Genomic DNA, 27,759 nt, shown 5'->3' with positions numbered 1-27,759 from the left:
AAATTGGCATGTGTCCAAAATACATATAAAAATTAAAATTATATGTAAAAACTGTTTAAACACATGTTAGTTTAATAGACTGAATTAAATAAAATTCCTGCAGCCTAAACCCTTTTACTTTAGTTTAGAGAAGAAAATGTCCTTTCATTGAAATAAACTGAACCTATTTTAGGTGGAAGATTAACAGCTAAATTTTCATGCATCATAATAGGAATTCGATTGTGTTAATAAAGTTCTCGGTAGGTGGTGATCACTCTGGCAACTGGAAGAACATAACAATCAAACGACGTTGCGATACTGAACAAAAAGGAAAGGGTCTACTCAAGCAGCTATACACATTGTGTAACAGTTCCCAAAACTGTTACGGAATTTTAACAAGAAATATGAAAATGGAAGTAGATTTGAGAGGGAAAAGATGAACAATTGAAAGAGAATCAAGTAGTAATGATAATGGCAAATTCGAGATTGCCGGTCTCCTTAGCAACATTTGAGAGTGCTGATCTCCTCTTGTTCTAAGAACAATACAAATGATTCAAGATACTCATACAATTAGACTATTAGGCTTTATATAGACAAAGCCCTAAACTAACTCTAACAATTAGAATGGGCCAAGCCCATTGCCACAATTAAGCCCATCCAGCTACTAAGGGACTATTACATTACCCACCCCTTAAAAGCACCTTGCCCTCAAGGTGCGGGTTGAACAAAACAAAAGCAAATCCATTATTTATTTATTTGCCAACCCATAGACTTCTGGGCCCACTTTAAGCCACTTGCAGCAGAATTTCTTCTAGGCTGAACTTTGCACTCACGGCCCAACAACTCCAAAGCCAGCCCACTATTGAATTTTTTTCAACCTTTACGTTGCTGCTGCTGCCACGTAGGAGCTTGTAGGTTCTTCTCGTCACTTCAGCCCTGCTGCCACTGTGTCCTATTTCTAGTTGTCCCCTGCAACATACCAGCTTAATGGACTCCAGCTGTCCGTTCTTTGTTTAAAACAAATCATGTGATGCTGCCACCTGTCCTTATTTCTGATTCGTTTTAGAACTAAGTCGTCTGCCCCGAGTCCGGCCTCTCGGACATCCTGTCTCCAGTCGCGCTCGGCTCCGGCGACAGCGGCATATCGGCGCGTCCATTTCAGCCAGCGCATTTGCTTCTTCTTCCATCTGCAAATTCTAGAAATTTTTCTCGTGTTTGATATTTTGGTTGCATTTTCACAAACAACCAATCTGCAAAAATCGTGAGGCGTTTTCCGGTAGAAGGCTCGCGTTCATCGCCTCCTCATCCTCATTTTGGTCTACTAGTTTCCATCGCCACCTATGCTTAAGGACAAAAACATCTACTGCGTTGTCCATCACACCCCGAGACACAAAGGAACTCACCGTGTAAATGGAAGTTTTTCGATTTTGCGCTTCAGATTTTGTGTGTCTGAGTGCAAACAACACCTTCTCCCTGTCAGCATGTTCATCATCTTGAAAAGGAACAAACAGATTTGGATTGGAAGAATTTTTTGGTTGAGGAATTTCATCGAGCTGGTGATAGGTATCTCCAACCAGAGCTGTTTCAGATTCTGGAATTGGTTGTGTGGTGTCAACGTCTTCAACCGGATCTGGAATGTGAATGAGGTCTAGGTTTTCTACCTTTTCAGGAGCTGAAAACTGCTCTACAACTGCGAGGGAGTCAATCGCTAGAGGAACTGCTTCCGTCGCTTCAAGCATTTCACTCCCGTCCACAGCCAAATGCTCCTCCTTCGGAAACTGTTCGGTCGTGAATTCCTCTTGGTTTTCTACCTCCGCAGGAATCGAAAATCGTTCTAGAATAGCCTCAACAATTTCTCCAACCGATTTTGTGGCTCCGTCTTCGCTTTTCTCCTCTTCTCCTTTCTGGACTTGCTCACAGTTTGCCATGAAATCACTGAGTTGCTGACATTGTTGGTCCTCCGATTCTTGTCCAAATCGAAGGTGAATAAGTCGCACAAAATTCTCCCAATCAGCATCCATTGTAAAAACTCCACCCCGTTCCATTGTTACCAACCAATCGAGAGCCTCACCTTCCATGTAATATGAGGCCATCATATATTTGTGAAGATTGTTGGGGGTATTGTAGTAGAGGAAATTTTGCTGAAGCTGGAACATCCAAACCGAGAGGTTTTTTCCATCAAAATGGTGAAGATCCATAGATCTAGGGTTTGGAAATGAACAAAATAGAAAATCAGTGGATCTAGGCTCTGATACCACTTGTAACAGTTCCCAAAACTGTTACGGAATTTTAACAAGAAATATGAAAATGGAAGTAGATTTGAGAGGGAAAAGATGAACAATTGAAAGAGAATCAAGTAGTAATGATAATGGCAAATTCGAGATTGCCGGTCTCCTTAGCAACATTCGAGAGTGCTAATCTCCTCTTGTTCTAAGAACAATACAAATGATTCAAGATACTCCTACAATTAGACTATTAGGCTTTATATAGACAAAGCCCTAAACTAACTCTAACAATTAGAATGGGCCAAGCCCATTACCACAATTAAGCCCATCCAGCTACTAAGGGACTATTACACATTGCATAGTCCCAAAGTTTAGCAAGCCTGAGAGAGATGTGAAACAATCTGAATGACCAAAGAAGCAAGTCTGATTGATTGCAAGTATTTCGAGAGTTTTCACTCTTTTCATGTCAAAGTCACATGGTGAAACTAGCATCTCATGGCAGGACAGCTATTATTCGAACCCCAAATGAAACCCATGACAGGTTATATGAATTCATTTTCTTAAGAAAAAATGTGCTCCACTAGAAGCATTTTTCAAATCAAGCCCTTTCCACAATTCAATGTCCTATGCTACTAGGAAAAATGAAGGATCTCAACAACCAAGGTTCATCAAAATTCATTAATAATTGGGCAAAAAAGTCCCAATAATATCCCTCTATTCTACACGTTGTCATGGTGAACCATTGCAGGCTAATTGTATCATCTGCCACAATTATTGGTACTCCACTAGTACATACAATGGCTTGCCGTTCAATCGCCCACGACCCTGCAATGTCCAGAAAAATTTAGAAGTACAGACATGTTATAGCCGAAATCAATGATCTTTCTTTGGTCTGTTGCAGACCTAAGACAAAGGCATGATAGTCCAGAAAAAGATAAACAAGCATTACAGAAAAAAACTAGCTTCATGCTTAATTGGATATTCCCTGAATATATTCAAAACAAACTTGAAACTTTGGATTGTAATTGTAGAGGAAAAAGAAAGACAATATATTCTTCATGGAAAATCTATTCGAAGGTAAATGATTCATTAGGTTCTGTGTTCCATTTACCAAGCAGTCATTTTAACATACCTAAACATCAACGTTAATATCAACAAGAGAATCAAATAAACTCTACTCATTTTCTCTAAATTAATTGACTGCACTAGTTTCCTAATTGGAGGCATCAACTAAAGATCCAAACATTCAAGACGTCCAAAAGGGGGTACCCTTTCAACTACCAGCCTTGAGCTTGATACCATAGATGCACCACATGCTTAAAAGTAGCCGTGCCTGTATATCTAGATTACAGTGTTTTAAGACTTGAATAACCATCTCTCACAATTAGCACAGCAGTGTTTCATTACTCAATACTATTACAAGTACCAACAATGTGTAAATGAGTACTGTGTGTAAGCCAACGCCAACTTGTGTTCTTGACATGTCTCTTCTACTTTGCTTTTCCTTATCTTCACATTACCATGATTTGTCAATTTCCCAAAATTAACATATGAAACCATTAACCTAGTCATGCATGGGTGAGTGTATATGGGTGGCAAAACTCAATTTCCAATAAAATTTAATCATTTTGTGCGCAGAAATTATGCTCATATGTTCCAGGTGAAAACAAGGTAACGGAAGCACTAAAGCAACACTAGCAAATACTATAATCACTTGATAGTTTAATAACTGAAAAGAGAAACAAAGAGTTGAAACAATAAGTGCACCTTTAATTCTGGTAACTCAATTACACATGCACATTCAAATACTTCTGCTCCGACACGTTCTGAGAAGCAACATGATAAAATAAAAAATTGACTAAAGTAATTAGCACAAAGATTTGATAGCATCAGCAAGTATGAAAATACGAAAGAGAGAACATAAAATTAGATATGATTTTGAAGATGAATATAAGTAGTGCACCAAGTTCAACCAAACAAGTAAATCGATCAAGGCAACAAAGTACCTGTGTTTTTTTTTTTTTTTTTCCTTCTAAATTTGAGATGCAAAATTACTAATCAAATTTTTGCATTTAAGATTTGATTAGGGATGATGAAAAAAAATAAAAGAAGTGAAAAAAGAAAGGGGTACATGTACTTTTGTTTGAAATCTTTTAAGGTTTTAAACATCCCTTGTCAGCTTTTGTTTTGTTTTTAGGTCCCCATAGCATGCTAAATAGCCTCTCTCTGTAGAGGCATGTTTTAGGGGACTTTACAGGCCTAAGGCAGTAGCCTAAGCTGCCTATACTATTGAGCCGGCCCTCCCTCTCTCTCTCTCTCTCTGTAGAGGCATTTTTAGGGGCCTCTACAGGCCCAAGGCAGTGGCCTAAGCTGCCTATACTATTGAGCCGGCCCTGGCTCTGCTTGCTTGTGTTCTGGTCTGATAAAGTTCTCGATGTCTAAATGTTAATTTGAGGCTGAATTAACACAGTATATAAAGTGTGTAATGTAGCTTAGAACTGTTATTCCAATGGTTCCCCCAAAAAAATTAAGAAAAAAAATGTCACCAATTCATACAACTTCCAAGATGAATTGGACATTCATTTACACTCCCCACCCAAGGATGTAAAAAACTTATGTATAAAATTAAAAGCCCCTAGATGGAAGGGGATTATTTGTTCTAAAATTTGACCCAAAACATTGTATTAAGAATTTACAATGCAATTACCTAGTAAGTTCATAGCCGCACAGAGTGTGCCACCTGTGGCAATTAAATCATCGACCACTAAAGCACGTTCACCAGGTTCAACTGCCCCAACATGCATCTCAAGACAATCCCTTCCGTATTCCAAAATATACTCTTCAGAAATAACTTCACCTGACATTAAGTCGAGATTATAGTTGAACAAAACTAACAACATATGAATCTATGTAGTAGCCACAACATCTTCAAAGTTGACTGCAAATATTCAAAACCCAAAGAGATTCAAGGACAAGTCTTGTTAAGCCCCTAATATGCTCAGGAAGAGTCATATCAAAATATTACTATATATGTCCATGATTAATGAACACCAGAACAGTGTGAAATGCCAAGCAACACACAATACTGATAGGAAATATATTTTATTGAAGCACTAAGAATACCATAATTTCTAAAATGCTAAAATCACGAGACACATGGCATGGTGACTTCAGCTTAAAACATGGTTGTGTCATATCATTGTGATTACCAGGCTACAATAAACCACACGAAATACGGACCACCAATTCACTAGATGGACCAAGACTGACGACCACAAGAGAACAAGAACAATTATATTGTACATGCAAGAACTAGAAAACATGTGGGTTACTAATGGGGGTTTCTATTGTATTGTGGAGGTTACTATTATGCTTGTTACGGGTTTTCTTGTGGGTTCCTTGTAGGTTTTCTTGAGTTTTTTATGTGGGCTAGCTGAGTTGCTTCTATATATACTTCTCGTGTACTTAGAAGCACTTTACGCTTTTTTTAATAAAATTCTCTTACTTATCCAAAAAAAAAAAAAAACCTAGAAATCATAACAATCATTCAAACACAGAATGGCAGTAAATATAAAAAATAACAATAATGCTCCACAACAAAGCAGCAGTCAGCAGTAGTCGGGCTTCCCCCCGACAACCAAGGTCCAAAATCATCAGGATTATTAGTCATCATTCAGTTGGAGAATATGCAGTTACAGTGCCAAAGAAATCCAAGATATTCTCTTTAATGGTGATTAACACTACTCAGTTCTAGCAAATTAGATTACAGCTTCCAAAGCAAGGTGTAGTACTTACAAGACAATGGAAACAAAGCACTTGAATCTCATACGGTCACTATCTATAGAAAATTCCTCTGGTTATGTAGTTTCAGTAACCTCTGCTAGATCCACACATTGAGAAAGTTGGACTCTTAATAATTTGAAATAATGGAAAATAAATTAAGGAATTTTCAAAATCACAAGAGGCTACAGGTTCGTGGATCAGTATGAACAAGCAGATAAAGTAAAAGCAAAATTATATATATTTTTTTAATAATTAATCAAAATATCATTAAAAGCAACATTATAAATGTTTCTTAAAAAAAATGCATTGAATCAAATAGCATTGCCAGGAACCAACATCGCAAGAAAGAAAAATCTTGTCTTAAGAAAACATAAAATGGGAGAATCAGTGCACTCATAGCAAGAGATACAGGAAATTACAGTAGCAAGATGAAAAATACCAGGCAGCTTCCTTGGTTTTCTCAAGGGAACAAACTTTGCCCCTATAGCCAAAGCAATGGGAGGACCAAATATAAAACCCCGAGCTTCTATTCCTGGAAAAATCAAAACAAAAAAAAAAAATGGCACCCTTATTTTTCAGAAAAACAGGACACCAAAATATAGCCGACTACAACTTAATGTAACTTTTCCCTTATTGATCCAAAAATTGCATAAAAAATAATTGCTGATTTTTCTATATTCTAAGAAAACTGAAAAAAAAAAAAAAAAAAAAAAAAAAAAAAAAGAAGAAGAAGAAAAAAGAACCTTTCTATAAAAAAACAAATAGAAACTATATACACTGCACTAAAAGGTGGGACCAAACAAAGAATGATGAGTTACACGTTGTCAGTCCTTATAACATTATATAAAAAAACTACATAGAAACTTCTAAAGCACAAGGGGATGTCTCATACACAAATCATATCTCTCCAACCTGTCAAGAACATCAATGAGTATAAATGTTGAAAGAACATTACTTTAAACAAATAAGAAATAATCTATCATAAAATAAGTAACATTCCTGAATCATACTAGTAGCATAGGCATGGCATCGGCGAACACCTAAAGCTCATAACCAAACAAATAATCTACAAACAGGATTGAAACAAGAATGCTAAAGTAAGTCACACAGCAATAGAAAGAAGACATTCAAATGTAGACAATCACCTCAACCATGACAATCTTTTTTTTTTTTTTTTTTTTAAAAAAAAAAAATGTGAAGTTGAAACAAAAATAACTTATAAAGAGCCCCCCTTTTTTAAAATTCGTACTTGTCACAAACCATTTTAAACCAGAGTGCTAACCTAGATTATTCTCCATCAGCTGACCACAATAAAACTCCATTGACACATATAATTCAAAATCTACCACCCACCCAAAAAATGCTAAAGGTGCCATCCGGATTGTTGTCAAAGTGATCAAGGTCTATTTGTCTTTCCTTGCAATCAAATAGGAATGACAATCACCAAATGACCTCACACCATTCATGAACTCAAATATTTGACAATTAAGAATTCGTCGGTCCAAATGTCAACTAAGGAATAGCTGTGCATGTAACATCAATATGAAAGGAAAAACTTCATGAATTATGTAACAATGGATCCACATCAGCATATTTATAGTAAATTCACAATCCAATGACAAGAGGTACACTCAAACACACACAGAAACCCTTTAAGGGCTCCGGGTGCACCACCTGACAATCCTGAATGAGATTGACAACAGAAAGGAGCAGGTTATGGTACTTCACTTTAATTTTTATGACCATTGGTCAAATCACTTGAACCATTACAAGTCCAATGGGAAACACAAATCCTATTGGTAGTAGTGGAGCTAGTGTATGCAAGTACAAAAATTAAAAATAAAAGATAGAGATGCGTGGAAGCCTTGTTTTCAAATTTTGAAGTTCCTCATAGGGGACAAATGTTTTGATGAGTAAACCTCCTACGAAACACTAATATCCAATCGCAAGAGTCAGCTTGGAAATATCAATTATTAAAAATTATTTGAAAATACAGAAGACTGATATAGTAGCTGAAGAAGTGGAAAAACGATACCGACTTGGACAATCAACTTTTGAAAAAAATGCATTGGAAAAAGATATTGAAATGAACACATGTATTGGCATGATTGCACATAACATCACGACATTGTGTCAGATGTCATCCTAACTGAATGCAACATACCCTTATGACGCACTCAACAAACTAGATTTTGTAATAATCGAATTCTATCCACACAATAACATCAACTATAATGAAAATCAACAAGGTGCTACTCTTTATCTTTTACGGGGAAAAAACTGCATCTTATTCATGCGACTGAATTTTGTAACAGAAGATTCCACAAAGGTTCTCAGAAATAAAAGACAAGAAGACAGACAAAGTCTACAAAGCACAATAGGGAAGAGAATCAAGAGATCCTAAGGCACACACGAGGACAAAATACATAAAATAAATGTCAACCAAAATCATTTCTGAATCAGATATAATAGAAATGAGAGAAAACTTACCAAAAGAAAGAAAATAAAATGAGAGAGAGAGAGAGAGAGAGAGAGAGACAGAGACAGAGAGAGTCCAAGGCCCTATTATCAATAATTAGATCATATAGGTTTTACTACTCTCAAGTTTTTGCAAGAAATGTTAGTAGAAACATATTGTGTGCACGAGTAAATCAAAGTACATAGTAAGTTGTATGACATGAAGAAGCAATTATAGCCGCAAAAAATATTGCTACCATCATCAGATTCTTATTTTCATCAATAGTTTCCAAAATGTGAAAATGGAATATCTTGAAGCTAACAGGTTGTTATCACAAAACGGGCAATACAAAACACATGGAGAAAAAAAGATAAAAAGGATAATATTCGATAATTTAGTTATCAAAGTTTCAAGGGTTAATCTCAAGAAGCTCAAATAAGCCAGCAATCCTAAGAGAATCACATTAAAATTTAAAAAAAAAAAAAAAAAAAAAAAAAAAAAAAAAAAAAAAAAAAAAACGACGCATAGAATTTACAGTTCATCCGGCGAAATCAACAATGCCCCTCAAATTTAGACAGGATTTCTCCAAAATATAATAATAATAATAATAATAATAATAAATAAATAAAGCATGACAAATAACAAGAACAAAGGAGGCATAGAAGCAAGCCAAAGCCAGTGAACAGTAAAACGTGAAACCCACATTACAATGGAGCCAAAAGACCGGCCCAATCGAAACTCGCATCAGGCGGGTCCACATTTGAACAAGTTGGGCATCCTGGGCATCCATCACCAACCACCATCCATGCAAATTGAATCAAAGCACATGCCGCAGAGAGCGAGCAATGTGAGCCGCTCAAGAAAAATTTCAGAGGGAGCAATCAATGGCACAACCCACTACCAAAGCTCATAGTCAAACAAAAAATCACTCCCCCAAAAACCACCCACAGTCTCTTCCATTCCATAATGTCTCTCGAAAGCATTCAAAAAGACAACCAGAAACTTATGCAATAGAAAGACAAGAAGGAAAGAGAAAGCACTTTCTGCATCTCCCACCCCCACTCTTTCGTAAGCAATGGACCCCACCACCTTCAAGCTAATCACAGCGAGATAAAAGTTCTCCCCAAAAAGCTTTCGATCAAAATGCTAACCCCACAACAACTAAATCTTTTTCGCCAAAAAGAAAAAAAAAAAAAATAGGATTTTTCATTTTCTTTTTACCTGCAACAACTGAAATGTTTTTGCCTTTGTATCGCTCAACGAACAAATCGATTGTGTCTTTGAAGGCTTTGGGATCCAGTAATAGAGTCGTAATGTCTTGGAACATAATTCCTGTCATTTTGTCCATTTACCATTTAAAAATAAAAAATAAAAAATGTGAAACCAAATAAACCCGAAAAAAGAAAAAGAAGCATAAGAAAATAATACAAACAGACGCTTTATGTGGTAGCCAGGAAATTTGAGGAAAAGAGAAAAAAAAAAAAACTGAAAGAAACATAAAATTATAAACTTTCTTCTTTGGGGTAGAAAAAATTTTGAACTTTACAGACTCATGGGCCATTGTTTCTACAAAAGAAAAATGGAAACCCACTTCCATCAAGCAAGACAGTTGTACAACGCGTAGCTTGGTTTTTTTATTTTTTATTTTTTATTCTGGGGTTGTGGAACATTCATTCCCCACATTTTCTCAGCGAGCGAACAGAGAGAAGAAAAGAAATCACAGGACGAACCTTGTTTGGGGAAATTGGGGACGACCCGAATCTTAGTTTTGATGCCATGGATACGAGGATCTTCGTCTCTGTAAGCCGACATTATAGTATCTATGTCACAAACCCAACTCACAAACAGGTAAAAAAGAAAACCGTCCCTCCTCCCTCTCTCTTTTATTTTCTTTCCCTTTCTCACAGTTGAACCAGCTCGGTAGCTGAAAACTCTCAACAGAGAGAAAGTAATGGAAGAGAGAGAGAGAGTGGCAGAGAAAGGTGGGTATTTATAATAGATGGAGAGAGTGCTTCGGGAGAGAGGGGCTCTCTGCACGAGAATATATATATGAGAGAGACCAAATCTTTTCGATGAGTAAGAAACAGAGGGATCGTAAAAGGTGGTAACAAAATACAAAAACTGGTATCACGAGGTGCTTTTATTACTCTCTCTTGTTTCAACATCTTTCCAGATATATTTTTATAATTTTCTATCAATATATTTCTACAGTAAAATTTATAAGAAATATACACAAAATATATCCACATAAACATGCAAATGGTTTTTCTCCAAGTGTTGTTGTGTGAGTATATATATAAAGTAGATTCATGTAATTATGGCCGAGGGTTGGCTTTGTGGATCTTGCTAGTGTTGGTTGATTATTGTAAACTCACACACGAGTTACAAACAAGGGGCATAAAGGCTAAATAGGGAAATTCCCTAACTTCATTTTTGGGCGGGGTTAATGAAAATAGAGTGTTACATGTTCACAATTAGTTATATATTACATTTTCTACATTTAATTCTTGATACATTTGGATATGTCATGTAAATGGACTAAGATTTAGAGTAGATAGTCTTTTTTTTAAGTACATAACAAGGAGATCATTTTATGTTGAGAGAACTTCACTTAAAGGTATTGAACTTCCACTATTTTTGAAAGAAGATACTTGAATTTCAAAACATTTCAATTTAGAATATCCATTTTTCGAATAATCCCACTTAGAAGTCCTCTGTTAAGATTTTCCGTTAAATCTTATCAAAATTTTTAAAATATCTCTGTTTTATTTAGAAAAAAAAAAAAAGAAAAAGAAAATGCTAGGATTTAGGTGTTGGTTAGAATTTAACGTACAAAAATGCTCATGCCTGAATCTTTGGATATTTTTATAATATTTTTAAAATAATAAACACATGGGTATTTTGAGAATTTTGATAGGATTTTAAGAGAAAATCTTAACGAAGAACCTCTAATTGAGACTTTCCAAAATATGGATACCCTAAATTGAGACGTTTTGAATTTCAAGTATTTTCTTTCAAAAATGGTGAAAGTTCAATACTCTTAAGTGAAGTTATTCCTTATGTCTACTTTTTTTTTTCTTCAAAAAATTCTCTTTTCACAATATATGCCTACTATTTTTTTTTTTTTTTTTTTTTCAAATTTTGTTGAATAGTTGTAGGCTTGGCAATTTATGTTCAGGTGTTGGGTTTGAGTTATGTCTAGACATGTGTATAAAAACTATATAAATTAACCCTAATTTGACCAATTTAGTTAAATGAACAGACGTTTCAATCCTAATCTGTTAATTTTATGTTGAGTTCGTATCAAATTCACAAATCGTGTTAAAAATTGTCGGTCCTAGTTTGTTTTATACTTGTTTTATTGAGATATTAAAAATCATATTTACATAATCAATTCATGATTAGTTGTAAAAAAAAAAGGGCATGCCACGTGGCGACGTGGCTAAGCTTACCACTGTGGCTTACTGTGTAATATTGAATGTTTACTGTAGCAGAAGCATTTGCAGTAAAGACATCCAACTCTCTTTCGTCTGAATTGAGCGAGGCTACGATCGCTTGAGCTTTCGCATTGTCTTCAAGGACTATACAAATACAACCCTATAACTTACAAAATTTAAAGACCTTTGCAATGTTGGTGAAAAATGCCGTTAAAAATGGGACACAATATTTAACATCTACCAAGGTCAATTGGTGAAATATGGCTCTAAAATCCCATTATATCATTTTTTTTAAAAAAATAAAAATACTAAGTCGCCGCAAGGCATCCACTTATTATTTATTTTTTTAAATGAGAATAGCATAATACTATTTTTGCTATTTATTTGAAATATATATATGTATATATGTCTTAAATTGGAAATATTTGTAAACTTGGATCTTAAAATTGATCAAATTAAAAACTAGAATTTAAAAGGAAAATCTGGAAAATGAACAAAGAATTTCTGAAATATTTTTCCTTTCTCTATATATATATATATATATATTTTTTTTTTTTTTGTTTTGTTTTTGTTGTTATTGCGGATAAGAGTCATGAGAGATATTTCAATAATTTGGATTTGTGGCTCTAAACTAAAGCCTTTAATTAACCGTATAATCCACCACACAGTGATGTCCAAAAAGGGCAAATAAAAAGACTTTGAGAAAGGTGGGAGCGAAGAAGAGATCAATTCCTAGACTATTTCTGAAATTCAAAATTATAACATAACTTTTGCTGGTTATGGGTATTGTAGGCTACACCTTTTGGCAGCTTGGGTGTTTCGGTGGTCCAATTCAGTCCATGCCATAAATGAAATTTCAACATCCGACACTAATTTTGCATTTATTAGTATTTTCTGTAGGTCTTGGTTTTTGGCTATGCTATTGAAAGCAAGAAATGTAGAAATCATTCTGAACTTACGAATTTAGAAATACCCAGGAATGTAGAAATTGAAAAGCACAATTTATGGCTGATACTACTTGGCAGTTTGCCGAAGTAGTGGCAAGGATTCCTCAACCTGTTGGACGGTTTGACCAAATAGGTTACTCAATGCACGATTTTGCTAGCCAACAATTCCTCCTGTTTGAAGGGGCTCAATGACCTTTAGTAGTTGAAACCTGGATCACAGACATCTAGTTATTACATGAGACACTCGGGTGTATTGATGAACAAAAGGTCTCACTAGATTGAGGATGATAGACGAAGCTGTGATATAGTGGAAATCTAAGATAGAACTCTTGCATATAGAGCTAGGACCTAGAGCTCTCATTCCTTGGGAAAGGTTTGTTGAAGAGTTCAATAGGCAATTCTTTCCAAGAGCTCAAAGTGTAACGCTCCAGTGAAAATAACGAACTGGTAGTTAATTTCATGGTTCGCATCTCAGTCTTATTCTAAATAGAACAAGACCACAATGATCTAATCCTTTTCAAAGAGAGTCTGCAATGGAATACTTTCACTTAAAATAATAAAGATAGCATTCTAAAATCCACAACCACCACAAGAATAGCTAGAATTAACTAAAATATCATAACATAGATAGCTAAAGCTTTCAAGTACGGTCATAAGACTAGTCATAGAAAATAATAAGTACAGATCCAAAGCCAAAGGTATAAGAGTCACCAACATCAAGAGTCAAATCGTACACTAAAGAAGATAAAGCATAAAGATGATATCTATCATATCCTGGCAGGATTCACTAGGTCCTCTCCACATCCACACTAGCCATATGTGTTGTGACCCATTTTTTTTAATACAAAACGAAATCATTATAGTGGCATGACGATTAGTCATTAGCCAAGATCAATCTAATACATCTCATAACATACGCATAATATATCAGAGATAACACATTGCATCGGAAACCAAATTCATTAACTAAAAATAGTAATTATAACATCAGAGCCATTTGACTATCTATATAATTAAAGCTTATCAATGTATTAGTTACATAACCAAAAGAATGGTTGTACAAAAGTGTGACATGCGACACAAGTCATATATAAAGTCTATACAAAAGATGGACTATCCATAGTCCGACAAATATAACCGTCGCGAGATGCTTCAGTCGTAATACCTCAAATATAAAGCTACTGGGTCCTCATCGACTTTAGCGATACTTGCAACCAAAGCATCAACAACTGACTAAGTTTTCAAAATGAGCCAACTCTTTTCTTTTCTACCTTACGCTTACTCTAATAGCTACTATTAGTGAGAATCTTTATTTTAAAATGTTTCGTAGATAATATGGTAAACATAGGCGCTTTGTACCAAGAGAAACTTTACTACTTTATACCCTCATTGTACATGTATAAAGTGGATAAGCCATACTTGTATACAAGCTTTCCAAACATTCGAGAAATACAAGCATTCAAGTACGTCTAAGCAAAAGATGAGTGGCATCATAACCCAACTATATAGGGATACGAGCATTTCCAAACCTTCGGAAAATACAAGTATCTAGGCACAATTAAGCATAGTACCATATAAAATATCATATGCACTCTAGCCATAACCATATACATACATTATGTTCCATTCAAACTCATAGGCATATTGGTATGTCTAGTAAGAAATTCCATATAAAACATCTATGCAACCTAGCTGTAACTGTCTACATATGCTCTGTTCCATTCAAACTCATAGGCATACTGATACATCTAGTCATGAAATCATCATAAAACACAAATCATGTAATGTCTGAGACATTACTTGTACGTTTTTAAGATGCAAATTAGATTAAGAAATTGATTAGAGTTAGTAAAATGGCAAGAAAACACCAAGAAAACACTTAGAAAGTTAAAAAATGGAGTTTTGGGGAGTCGGGTCCAGACGGGCTCTGAACGGGGTGAGGATGGGAGCTCTAGAGAGTTGGAATTTACTCTCTGTGGGTTGTGTCCAGACGGGCACATCAGCCGTCTGGACAGTTTCCACAGAATGTAATTCTACAGCTTTTAACACGCGTGCCCGGACAGCACGTGATATAAAAGTGAAAATGAGCGATTTTAGCTCATTTTTTCAGAAACTTCTCACATTATCTCTCATTTCTCTTAGGGTTTTGATAGAAAACCCTTCATCCACGAATATTCAAGCCTCATACCTCAAATCTAACATCAGGAACGTGATCTACGTGAAGAGATCTACGTTTTGACTGATTGGTTTGAGGTAAATTTCTAAACTCTTGTCTTTTGAGATTTTGGGTTAAATCTTGAAATGTTGGAGTTTAATCTTGATTATTCTTTAGGTTTTGAGTGTTTTGGAGTTTCCTAAACATTCTCCAAGTGTTGGGTTGCATTTGGGTAAATTTTGGTAAGTTTTCCAAAACCCTAACTTTGTGGGTATGTGTTTAAATTGTAATTTTGAGTGCCTAACCCTAAGATTATCTTATAGGTTAGTGTTTATTGTTGTTGGATAGTTGATTGGAACCCTATAAATTCTATGGCTTTTCCATGGATCTAGCTCTTGAGCAATTTAAGAGCTAAATGTGAGTCTAATGTTAGAAAATGCTAAGTGTTGTGCAATGTGTTAATTTTTAGTGATACATTGCAAGCCATTGGCTAGGAAACCATAGTTGAGTTCAACATCCGCATAGCCAAAGGTGAGTATTCTACTCACTGAGAAAAGTTATTATGTTTTAAGTATTTTATAGAAATGAAATGATATGATGGTTTTTATATCGAACCAACAATATGTTGATTATTGTGATTTAGTTTTATTGGCATAATTCAGTTGACAAAATCACTATCATGTAATGATGCTGTCTTAAACAGGAATAACATTTATTTCAGAGTCGTCAGATATTCAAAGTTTATTTCTCTAATATGGAAATGACCTTATTATGACAAGTTTCAGTCTCACAAGCTTCAAGAAGGCAATTTCAAAGTTCCAGGAAGATTCTGCGAAGTTTCCAACTCAGCAATAGTTGGATCCCTTGTTTCTGTTTCGATGGTCCAGTGAAGCGTCCGGACGCAAGCCTGTGTCTAGAAGATTCTGACAAGCTTAGTGTAATCCAGTTTTCCTTTGCAGACACGGATCGGGAAAGACAACATGCAACCGTCTGAACGCGGCCTTAATATGGAAACGCTTGAAGCGCGTTATGGAAATGCGGTTGCATAGTTCATCGTCCGGACGCTCTATGACTCCGTCCGAACACCGCCTAGAGAAATCCGAATCAGTGGCGATTTAGGTCTTCTAAGCCTATAAATAGAGGCTTTCTAGGCATGTATTATTTACAGAATTCAGAATTGAATTCTCTATAGCTTAGAGAGGGTGTTTAAGGAGATATTGTGAATATCTGCTAGCTCTCTAGCTGTTGCCGGTGTGTGGTTACTTTGTTTGTGTGAAGTCTAGCTTAGGGAGGAGCCCTAAGCTAAAGGAATCCATTGAAGACCCCTTCAGGTAGGAGACCTGGTTGGGAGGCGTTCAATATAGATTACGTGTTAGGGTGCAAGATACGATCACTGCATATTGGTGTGTGAGTGTTACTGTCTTGTTACTAGCTCTGTCTTCTGAATAGTGAAATTCTTGGGTTTGGCTGTCCCGGAGTGGTTTTTCTCTTAATTGAGTTTTCACTTCGTTAACAAAACATCTGTCTCATTTAAATTTCGCACCTATGATATTTTGTTACACATTGTTCACACACACACACACACACACACACACACACACTGTAAATAAGAAGTCTTTATTATTTTTCAATTGGTATCAGAGCTTAGTACACTCTGTATAGATTAAATTCTTGAGTTTGACTCTCTTTGAGTTATAATTATTTTTTATCATGTCTATCAATGTTGATTTGATGGAAAAAGGTGAACTCCAAAGGATGTGTGTCAAATTGTTCACACAATTTGAAGATTTTAAAAATTCTAGCATTGATCATCTACAAAGACTTAAAAATTTTGAAATAGAGAAATATGTTCTTATTGAAAAAATTAAGTCTTTGGAAGATGCTCTAATGAAATCAAAACTGCCTTTGGGAAAACCTTTTGATTCTGTTTTGAGTATTGATAGTGTTGCTTATTCTTCACATGCTATGCCTGTTTATAGAACTATGTTTGTTAAACCTAGAATGTCTAAACATCATACTCATTCTACTGGCGGGGACAAGGGTAAAGGTACTAAAGGGATTGGGCATAAAAATTTCAATTATATCCCTACCTATCATCACTGTGGAGTTAGTGGTCATATTCTCCCTATTTACTTTTAGATACGTTCTTAAAAACCTTGGGATAAACAGCATATGCCTAGGAAAGATGAACCTAGTATTGAGAACCAAGTCAAGACCTTAAGTGATTAAGTCAAACTCATTAGTGAAAAGCTAGGAAGTCGTACCCCTAATGAGAGAAAACTTGTCATGCTTAATAAAAAGAAGAATATCACCAATAAACAAGTCTAGATTAAGAAAGAAGACAACCTGTGTTTGGTTGCCCACACTGATTTGAAAATACTTGTTACTTGGCTATGGTATTTGGATAGTGGATGCTCTAAATATATGACAGGTGACAAGACACTTCTAAAAGATGTTCAGATGGGCAGAGGGGGAAGAATCACCTATGGGGATGGAAGTCAGTCCAAGGTCATAGGAAAAGGGCTTATTGATATTTCAGGATTGGGACCATCTCAAGAAGCCTTATATGTGGAAGGACTCAAGGCAAATCTCCTCAGCATCAGCCAATTCTGTGACAATGACTCGGTGGTTCAATTCTCCAAAAAGGAATGCAATATCTTTGACAGCAGTGGCAAGTGACTAATGGGAGGAGAAATGACTATTGACAACTGCTATGGCCACCCAGGCTTCACTTCAGAGCCTCATATAATCTGCAAGAAGGCAACCATTGATGACAGCGAGTTGTGGCATCAAAGGTTGGGACATTTAAACTTCACAGATATGTTCAAGATTGCCAACAAAGATGGAGAAAACAGGGAAAGGAGTTTGTGGTCCATGCCAGCTGGGAAAGCAGACTCGAGTAGCTCACAAGAAAACTTCAGGTATTCTCACTTCCAGAAACTTAGAATTACTGCATATGGATCTCATGGGTCCTACTAGAACTGCTAGTCTAGGTGGAAGAAAGTATATATTAATGGTTGTGGATGACTATTCTCGTTTCACATGGGCTCTTCTTCTCCTGGAAAAGTTTGATGCTTTTGATGCAGCTCAACATTCAAGAAAATTCAGATTGAGCAAAACTAACCCATCATGAGAATCCACAGTGATCATGGAAGAGAATTTGAGAATGCCATATTTGAAGAATTTTGCCAATCACATGGCATTTAACAAGAGTTTTCATCCCCCATTACTCCTCAACAAAATAGGGTTGTAGAGTGGAAAAACAGGGTTATTCAAGAGATGGCTTGAGTAATGATCCATTCAAAGAATCTAGCTCAACACTTTTGGGGAGAAGCTGTGCCACATCATCAATAGAGTCTACCTGTAGCCAAAAACCAACAAGACTCCTTATGAGATATGGGGAGGAAAGAAGCCCATAGTCAAGTACTTCCGGATCTTTGGAAGTAAGTGCTACATTCTTCGAGACAGAGAAAATCTGGAAAAATTTGATCCCAAAAGTGATGAAGGAATATTCTTGGATACTCCACCAACAATCATGCTTACAGGGTTTTCAATAAAAGAACAGAAACTATGATGGAATCAATCAATGTGGTAATTGATGATGATGAAGTTGGGCCACCTAGCAAGGGGGAGAAAACTTAGTCCTTCTTGGAAGAGTTGCCTACTCCTTCAGCTGATATGGTCAAGCCATCTTCTTCAACCCAAGAAACATTTTTCATTCCTTCAGCAATTGATTCTCTACCAAATCCTCTTGTCATTCCTTCAGTAATTGATTCTCTTCTAGATTCTCCAAAAGTTGTGACTTTTGGGAATACTACCAGTGCATTTGAAGATGACGAAGAATCCATTAATCCTTCTAAAAGGTCATGGGTCAAGCTTAATCATCCTTCCCGGCAGCTAATTGGGGATCTTGAAGAAGGACGTCGTCTAAGAAACAGAGTGATCTAGCCATCAAATGAAGTAGCCAATCAAGTCACATACTGCTGTTATCTTGCATAGGTTGAATCAAAGAAGGTTGATGAAGCTCTATAAGATAAGAGCTGGATCATTGCCACACATTAGGAATTGCATTAGTTTACCAGAAACACTGTATGGACTCTTGTTCCCAGACATTCCGATCACAATATCATTGGCACTAAGTGGATCTTCAAGAACAAATTAGATAAGCATGGTACAGGGATCAGAAATAAGGATTGTCTCGTTGCTCAGGTGTATACTCAAATTGAAGGGGTAGATTTTGATGAAACTTTTGCTTTAGTTGCTCGGTTAGAGTCCATCCCAATTCTGCTTTCCATTGCTTGTCATCTTGGATTCAAACTTTATCAGATGGATGTTAAAAGTGCTTTTCTAAATGGCATACATCAGGAAGAGGTGTATGCTGAACAACCAAAAGGGTTTCAAGGTCCTCATCATTCTCAACATGTCTACAAGCTGAAGAAAGCACTGTACGGCCTCAAGCAAGCTCCCCGGGCATGGTACGAGCGTCTGACTATTTACCTTCTAGCTAAAGGGTTCATAAGAAGACAAGCTAATCGGACTCTATTCATCAAGAATCAAGGTAATCATAAGCTCATTGCTCAAATTTGTGTAGATGATATCATATTTGGAGCAACTCTGGATTTCCAAGCTCATGATTTTTCTGAGGAGATGAAGCAAGAGTTTGAGATGAGCATGATTGGTGAGTTGACTTACTTTCTGGGGCTTCAAGTTAAGCAAACTGCTGAAGGGATCTTTATCTCTCAATCCAAGTATGCCAAAGATTTGGTCAAGTGGTTCAGTCTAGATGGGAAGAGTCATGCTCGTACTCCCATGAGCACAAGTGTCAAGATTAGTGCTGATCTTATAGGCAAGCAAGTCGATCCTACTCTCTACAAAAGTATGATCCGGAGTCTTCTCTACTTTTGTTAGTTTGTGTTGGCTGCATTCTGTTTGACAAAATCACTATCATGTAAAGTTGTCATATTCAAAGATGTCGTATTTTTTAGAGTCTTCATTTTAGAAAAGTGTTTCAAGATGTTCAAATAAGATTCTGTGTAGATTCCAACTCAGAGAAATTGGATCCCAAGTTTCCATTCGAACGGCTTAGTCATGCGTCTAGACGCCCATCAGTGTCAAGAAGCCGGACAGTTCAAGGTTGCATCCGTGCAGACGTCATGGCAACCCATTTGAACGCACTTCAGGGTTCGAGTAGACTCCAATTTTCCTTCACCGACAGCTGCATCCGTTCGGACGATAGGGCAACACCGTTCGGACGAGGTCCTTAATAAGGCAAGACGTGGACAAGAATTGCAACCATCCAGACGTTAGGGCAACACAGTCCGGACGCAGTCCTTATTATGAAAATTACGTGCAGTAGAGTTGCAACCATCCGGATGCTAGGGCAACACCGTTTGGACGCGGCTTTAATATGGAGAGTGTGAAGCGCGTTATGGAAAGGCGGTTGCATAGTTGTTTGTCTGAACGGCTTCAAAGTCGATTTAGGTCTTCTATAGCCTATAAATAGAGATCTCTAGGCATGTATTATTGACAAAATTCGGTATTGAATTCTTTATAGCTTAGAGAGGGTGTTTAAAGAAAAATTGTGAAGATCCGCTAGCTCTCAAGCTGTTTCTGTTGTGCTGTTGATGTGCTTGTGTTTGAAGTCTATCTTAGGGAGGAGCCCTAAGGTAAAAGAATCCATAAAAGACCCCTTCAAGTATGAGACTTGATTGGGAGGCGTTCACGTTGGGTTACGTGTCAGAGTGCAAGATACAATCGCTGCATCGAGTATGTGAGTGTTACTGTTTTTGTACTAGCTTTGTTTTCTAATAGTGAATTTTCTAGGTTTTGCTGCCCCGGAGTGGTTTTTTTTTTTAATTGAGTTTCCACTTCGTTAACAAAATATTTGTCTTCTTTAAATTCTGCATTTTGATATTTTGTTACATGTTGCACACACACACAATTAAATTAGAAGTCAATTTAATTTTCAACCTTATAGCCAGCCAATCAGATATTGCTTTCAATGTTGGAGTTTGTGCTCAATTTCAAGCAAATCCTAAGGAATCTCACCTCACTGCAGTCAAGCGTATCATCGGGCATGTTAATGATACTATTACCCATGGCATTTGGTATTCTAGATAAACAAATCTTGTGCTTGCAGGTTACTCTGATGCAGATTGGGCTGGCAATGCGCATGACAGAAAGAGTACTTATGGATGATGTTTTTATGTAAGGACTAATCTTATGGCCTGGATGAGTAGGAAACAATCTTCTATTTCCCTCTCAACTGCTGATGCCAAATAAATTGCTGCTGGAAGTTGTTGCAACTCAATTGTTATGGATGAAGAAACTTCTGTGTGACTATGGATTCACTCAGGAAACCATGGCCATCTACTGTGACAACACAAGTGCCATCAATATTTCCAAGAATCCGGTTCATCATTCTTGTACCAAGCACATAGACATCAGACATCACTTCATTCGTGATCTTGTGGAATCCTGGGTAGTATCTCTTTCTTTTATACCCACTGACAACCAATTGACTGACATTCTTACCAAACCTCTCGATGGAAGCAGGTTTGAGTCTCTTAGAAAAGCCATTGTTGTTTGTGGCATGTCCTAGACATGTCTCTCTTCATGCTAGGATTAGACTTTATTTTGTTCCTTAGTCTTTTCCTTTGGAAGCATGATGTGTTTTTGTAATAATAATAAAAAAAAAATTGGGGGAAAGGTGGCAGGTTGTTCTTTTTAAGTCTTTCAGCTATCTCATGTTTTTTAATCTGATATCTTAGTTCATTGTGCTTTGATATAATATGATTACCTATGTTTGAGATCCTAAGTCTAATATTTGCTAAGTTTTCCTATTGCATCTTAATACTAGATAGTTGCTTTTCTCATACAATGAAATATTGTGCACTATCCAAAGCTCCCCTAAGGTACATTTTTTTTACTCTCTGATTTTTATCTTCTAAAAATTTTGATGAGAATTTTTTTTTTTGGTATGTTGGCCAAATTGACCAACTCACTAGTTGAACCTTGAACTCATAAATTCTGGCATGATTTATAGGTTACAGAACCAAGTGATAAAAAAATTTATTCTTCAGTAAAAATTGATATTTGAAAAGATGCACTGCTTATTGTACTATAAATATGTTCTTAAACTTGTCCCTATAGAAACAATCAGTGACCAATTCATTACGGAAATAGATGGTCACTAAAGGACTAAGTAAAAAAAAACTGCTGCATCTTAGGGGGAGTGTATCACATGAGGGTGACTAGGCCCTAGTAAAATAAGGTTTGACTTTTGACTGATCTACCATTAATTTCTCTCTTATTTTGAAAATTCAGTTGCTTTAAATCATATCAACAAACATCATACCTTATTGAGAAAGCTTTTACACACACACACGCATTGCATGAGTTGAGTAAGCTATTTATGTTTTCTGTCTGCAGGGAAATTTATGCTCATTAAATACTTGTCTCTCAACTATATGTTTGCATATTTTGACTTGCAATCTGACTGATTTCTCAAGTTTAGATACATGCGTGTGATGCTTTTCTTGTGAAAGGATTAACCTTGTTGTCTTCCTCTCCCTTTTCAACAAGATGTTCTTTTTGGCTTTTTACAGTTTTCTTTTCCTTTGTTTGGACTTTGGAACTGTATTTTTGTGATTTTTCTATACAATGTTTACCCTTTGTCCTTTTGAGACAAAAAGGGGGAGTATTTTTATTTTTGAACCGGGATTGTATTTTTAAACCGGTCAAGTGATTTTTGTCCCAGAATGGCCAAAGAGGGAGTTTGTTAGTTTTATTGGCTTTATTTTGTTGACAGAATCACTATCATGTAATGATGCTGTCTTAAACAGGAATACTGTTTATTTCAGAGTCTTCAGATATTCAGAGTTTATTTCTCTAATATAGAAATGGCCTTATTATGACAAGTTTCAGTGTCACAAGCTTCAAGAAGGCAATTTCAGAGTTCTAGGAAGATTCTGCGAAGTTTCCAACTTAGCAATAGTCGGATCCCTTGTTTATGTCTGGATGGTCCATTGAAGCATCCAGATGCTAGCCTGTGTCTAGAAGATTCTAACAAGCTCAACGTAATCCAGTTTCCCTTTGTAGACACGAATCGAGAAAGACAACTTGCAACTGTCTGGGCGCTAGGGCAACACCATCCAGACGCGGCCTTAATATGGAAACGCTTGAAGGGCGTTATGGAAAGGCGGTTGCACAGTTCATCCTCTGGACGCTATATGACTCCATTCGGACACTGCCTAGAGAAATCCGAATCAGTGGCAATTTAGGTCTTCTAAGCCTATAAATAGAGGCTTCTAGGCATGTATTATTTACAGAATTCGGTATTGAATTCTCTATAGCTTAGAGAGGGTGTTTAGGGAGATATTGTGAAGATCTGCTAGCTCTCTAGCTTTTGCCGGTGTGTGGTTACTTTATTCGTGTGAAGTTTAGCTTAGGGAGGAGCCCCAAGCTAAAGGAATCCATTGAAGACCCCTTCAGGTAGGAGACCTGGTTGAGAGGCATTCACGTTGGGTTACGTGTCAGAGTGCAAAATACGATCGTTGCATAAGGGTGTGTGAGTGTTACTGTCTTGTTACTAGCTCTGTCTTTTGAATAGTGGAATTCCTGGGTTTGGTTGCCCCGGAGTGGTTTTTTTCTTAATTGAGTTTCCACTTCATTAACAACATATCTGTCTCATTTAAATTCCGCACTTATGATATTTTGTTACACATTGTTCACACACACCGTAAATAAGAAGTCTTTATTGTTTTTCATTGTGTTTTGGATGATTTCAATAATTTCTATTATGTTGAGATATGAGAATGGTATTTATGTGATTTGAGATTTGAGTATGAAAATATGATTTGAAATATTTGATGTGTTTTATCGCTTGCTGAGGTTATGATTTAAATTATGCAAATTGTGATTGCAAAATTGACCCGTTGAAATACTTGTGTTTTATAAGAATATTGTGTGTTAAAAGCATGTTCATGAAATTTAAATGTATATTGATTTGAAGAAAATGAAACATGATTGATTTGAGCATGATAGCATGTTTTGTGAAAGACCAATGGGCTTGCATTCCCCTATGGCATTGTTTTATAAAAGACCAATGGGCTTGCGTTCCCCTATGGAATTGTTTTATAAATGACCAATTGGCTGCCGTACCCCTTTGGCATTGCTTTGTAAAAGACCATTGGGCTGGCGGGTTCCCCTTTGGCACTAAATTATAAAAGACCACTGGTGTAGCGACCAAGATTTTAAACCCTGGAATATAGCGTCCTAAATTAGAATTTAAGACTAAATAAAATGACTCGGATATTTTTGGATATTTATGAAAATAAATATCCATTAGTTATATAAACTTTGATTTGATAAAAAGAAGATTATTATTACTCTAGTAATATTATTCAGAGATTTAAATAAACAGACTTAAATATTATGTGAATTAGTAATATTATTAATACTATGATATTATTGTATGTGAAAATTAAAAGACTTCTAATTTAACCGTGTGTGTGTACAATGTGTAACAAAATAATGTAAATGCAGAATTTAAAGAACACAATTATTTTGTTAACGAAGTGAAAACTCAATCAAGAGAAAAACCACTCCGGGGCAGCCAAACCCAAGAAATTCACTATCAGAAGACAAAGCTAGTACATAGAAAGTAACACTCACATACCTGATGCAATGATCATTTCTAGCACCCTGGCATGTAACCCAACATGAACGCCTCCCAACCAAGTCTCCTACTTGAAGGTCTTCTATGGATTCATTTACCTTAGGGCTCCTCCCTAAGATAGACTTCAATAATGAGCACAACAATAGCACAGAACGGCAACGACTTGAGAGCTAGCCTTTAAAGAATTCAATACCGAATTCTGTAAATAATACATGCAAGAGGCCTTTATTTATAGGCTACAGAAGACCTAAATCGAAACTGATTTGGTTTTCACTAGGTGGCGTCCGGAAGGAAGCTGAGGTCGTCCAGCACGAACAATTGTGCAACTGGCTTTCCATAATGCGCTTCACGTAATACCATAATAAGGACCGCGTCAGGATGGTGTTGTCCTGACATCCGGACGGTTACAATTCTTCTTCTCATCTTGCCTTATCAAGGATAGTGTTCGGATGGTGTTGCCCTGTCGTCTGAATGGATGCATCTGTCTTCCCATATCTATGTCTGAGAAGGAAATTTGATTTCTTGTCAAACTTTGATGAGCATCAGGGCGTGTTGCCTTGACGCCCGTACAGATGCAACCTTGAACTGTTCAAATATTCTAGACACTGATGGGCGTCCAAACGAATCTTGGGATCTGACTTCTCTGACTTGGAATCTGCACATAATCTTATTTTGAGCATCTTGAACCAATTTTCTGAAATGAAGACGCTGAAATAAACGGCATCCCTGATTATGTAGCTACATTACATAAAAGTGATTTTGTCAAACATAATGCAGCCAATCACAAACTAACAAACTCCCCCTTTGGCTATTCTGGGACAAAAATCACTTGACCGATTTAAAAATACATTCCCGGTCCAAAACAAAAAATAGGGACAAAAATCACTTGACCGATTTAAAAATACATTCCCGGTCCAAAACAAAAAATACTCTCCTTTTTTGTCTCAAAAGTGTTAGTATTTTGGCCTCATTCTGTGTTTGGACAAAATCACTTATGTGTAAAGATGCTATAAATAGGGATTCCACTTGTCAGAGCATTTTTAGAAGACTCTGCACTGCGAAAAAGATAGAAGATTTCAGATTCCCTGTCAGCCGTCCGGACGACGTGTCATCCCGTCCGGACTTCCATCTGTCCACTGTTCCATCCGTCCGGACGACGTGTTCATCCCGACTGGATGCCAGACAGACCAGCATCATCTGTCTGGACGACGTATCTTTCCGTCCGGACCCTCCACTGTATCAAGAAGCTTCTGTTCCAGCTTGCATCCGTCCGGACCTCTCAAAAGCCCATCCGGACGTTCACAGTGATCGATCAGCTTCAGATTCTTTCGAAGTTCAGAATATGGGAAGATTGATACACCATCCAGACGATGTGGTGTCCCGTCCGGACGCGCTTATAAATAAGGCAAGAATCACAATTCAAATATCACCTTCCGGACGTCAGTCAGCATTGGTCCGGACGCGCACTCATCAGTTAAGGAAATCACCGATTCGACTTCAACCGTCCAGACGTCTGCATCTCATGGTCCTGACGCACGCATAGCAGATATGGAAATTGCGTGTTGAAGAATTGTCGTCCGGACGTTCATCCCCCTTGGTCCGGACGCGCGAAGCCTTATATGAAAATTACTTGCAGTGGACGTGCGACTGTCCGGACATCAGTGTCTCACCGTCCGGACACGGCTCTTAAACAGGAAAGACTTTCAGCAAAATTTTCAGAAAATCCTGTCGCACAGTTGTCCGTCCGGACGGCCTAGGTTCACTGTCCGGATGGCGTCCGTACATATTATAGCAGTCGCCCATTCTGCACCTCAGCCTATAAATAGAGGCCCCTTGGGCATTGAGAACTGCAAGAATTCGGTATTGAATTCCACAAGAGCTCAGAGAAGTTCAAGATCGCTCTGAAGCCGTTACAAGTGTTCTGTGCTACAACTGAAGTCTATCTTAGAGTTCGGCTCTAAGGTAAGGGATTCCATTGAAGACCCCTTCAGGTAGGAGACCTGGTTGGGAAGCGTTCGTGTTGGGTTACACGTCAGAGAGCAAGGTACGACCACTGCATCGGCTTCGTCTTCTGAATAGTGGAATTCCTGGGTTTGGCTGCCCCGGAGTGGTTTTTCTCTTGATTGAGTTTCCACTTCGTCAACAAAAATCTGTGTGTCTTTTACTTTCCGCTGTGCTTAACTTTTGTTGACACTTGTGCACACACTTGATTTTTAGAAGTCAATTTCAATTTTCAAAAACGACAAAGGGTAAATAGAGTATAGAAAAACCACAGACAAAAAATTACTCCCCCTTAATGTCTTAGCAGGACAAGGGTGAACTGAGTAAATAAAATCTAGAGTTATAAAAGTTTACAAATATTCAAAACAGGAATAATAAAAGAAATTGTCTCAAAATAAATCAACAAAACACCAAAGAAAATAAAAATCAATCCTCTTAGTTAGGGGATGGATGATGATGCTTGAGACACTCTTGGATGTCAAGCTAGCATTGCTCCACTCAGAGGTTGATAGAGTGAACCTTCTGCTGCATAGAACTCATACCCCCTGAATAGACTCCAAAGCAGCTACAATTTGAGCAAAACCTGCATCATACTGTGGAGGCGGAGGAGTAGTCTAGGAAGAGGAAGCTCTAGTAGGCAGCTCAAACTGAACAGGAAGAGGCTGAGGAGCTTCATATTGACCTTCATGCCTTAGCAGGGCATTTGACTTCATAAGAGTTTGATTGCCAAAGGGGTCCTGTATCTTCATCTTGGGCTCTATAGAGATGTCTAACTCAGACTGAAGAATAATTTTCGTGACCAAGCACTCAAAAGGAAGCCCTGTAGCATGATCATCTCTGAACTCTAGCATAATGTTAAGGATGTGCTTGCACAAGCAAAAAGGCAACCTCATAACAATAGCGTATAAGAATTGAGCCCTCTTCAAAACAAGTTCACTGCTACGACCAATGGGCCATAGATTGTGCTGAACAATCTTCGCAAGTAGGTAGTGTGGGGGAGAAAAGGCACCAATTTTGATGTGAGCAAGTGCTCGCTCCTCGCCCTGTGGATGAGCATGAAAGAAATCCCACAGCTGATCCAAAGTAGGAGGCTCC

General features: G+C 37.1%; 1 protein-coding gene across 2 annotated transcripts; it reads right to left on the bottom strand.

Moving 5' to 3' along the window:
* Window positions 1-2,697: 2,697 nt before the first annotated feature.
* On the bottom strand, window positions 2,698-10,491 carry LOC133853758 (adenine phosphoribosyltransferase 3). 2 transcript variants are annotated; one of them, XM_062289776.1, is made up of 6 exons: window positions 10,176-10,484; window positions 9,667-9,777; window positions 6,427-6,519; window positions 4,912-5,061; window positions 3,972-4,030; window positions 2,698-3,029 (listed from the first exon to the last, which is right to left on the bottom strand). In XM_062289776.1, exons 1-6 carry the CDS (start codon window positions 10,255-10,257, stop codon window positions 2,976-2,978), a joined length of 549 nt encoding a protein of 182 aa, XP_062145760.1. In that variant the 5' UTR covers window positions 10,258-10,484; the 3' UTR covers window positions 2,698-2,975. The 2 variants fall into 2 exon arrangements, 1 of the variants encoding a protein (XP_062145760.1); XR_009896732.1 differs by lacking the exons at window positions 2,698-3,029; window positions 3,972-4,030 and adding an exon at window positions 6,000-6,081 and having other exon boundaries at window positions 4,926-5,061; window positions 10,176-10,491.
* Window positions 10,492-27,759: the final 17,268 nt, after the last annotated feature.

The sequence above is a fragment of the Alnus glutinosa genome, chromosome 13 (assembly GCF_958979055.1).
Source record: "Alnus glutinosa chromosome 13, dhAlnGlut1.1, whole genome shotgun sequence".
NCBI lineage: Eukaryota > Viridiplantae > Streptophyta > Magnoliopsida > Fagales > Betulaceae > Alnus > Alnus glutinosa.
The sequence above is the reverse complement of the archived record's forward strand: the minus strand, read 5'-3'. Positions and strand labels throughout refer to the sequence as shown.

What these genes read in the sequence shown, in the direction of transcription:
- LOC133853758 (XM_062289776.1), bottom strand. Translation starts at nt 10,257, where the DNA reads ATGTCGGCTTACAGAGACGAAGATCCTCGTATCCATGGCATCAAAACT. An exon ending in CCCCAATTTCCCCAAACAAG is followed by an intron (nt 9,778 to 10,175) that starts GTTCGTCCTGTG and finishes ACAAAATGACAG; the next exon opens with GAATTATGTTCCAAGACATT. An exon ending in TTGAGTTACCAGAATTAAAG is followed by an intron (nt 3,030 to 3,971) that starts GTGCACTTATTG and finishes TGGACATTGCAG; the next exon opens with GGTCGTGGGCGATTGAACGG.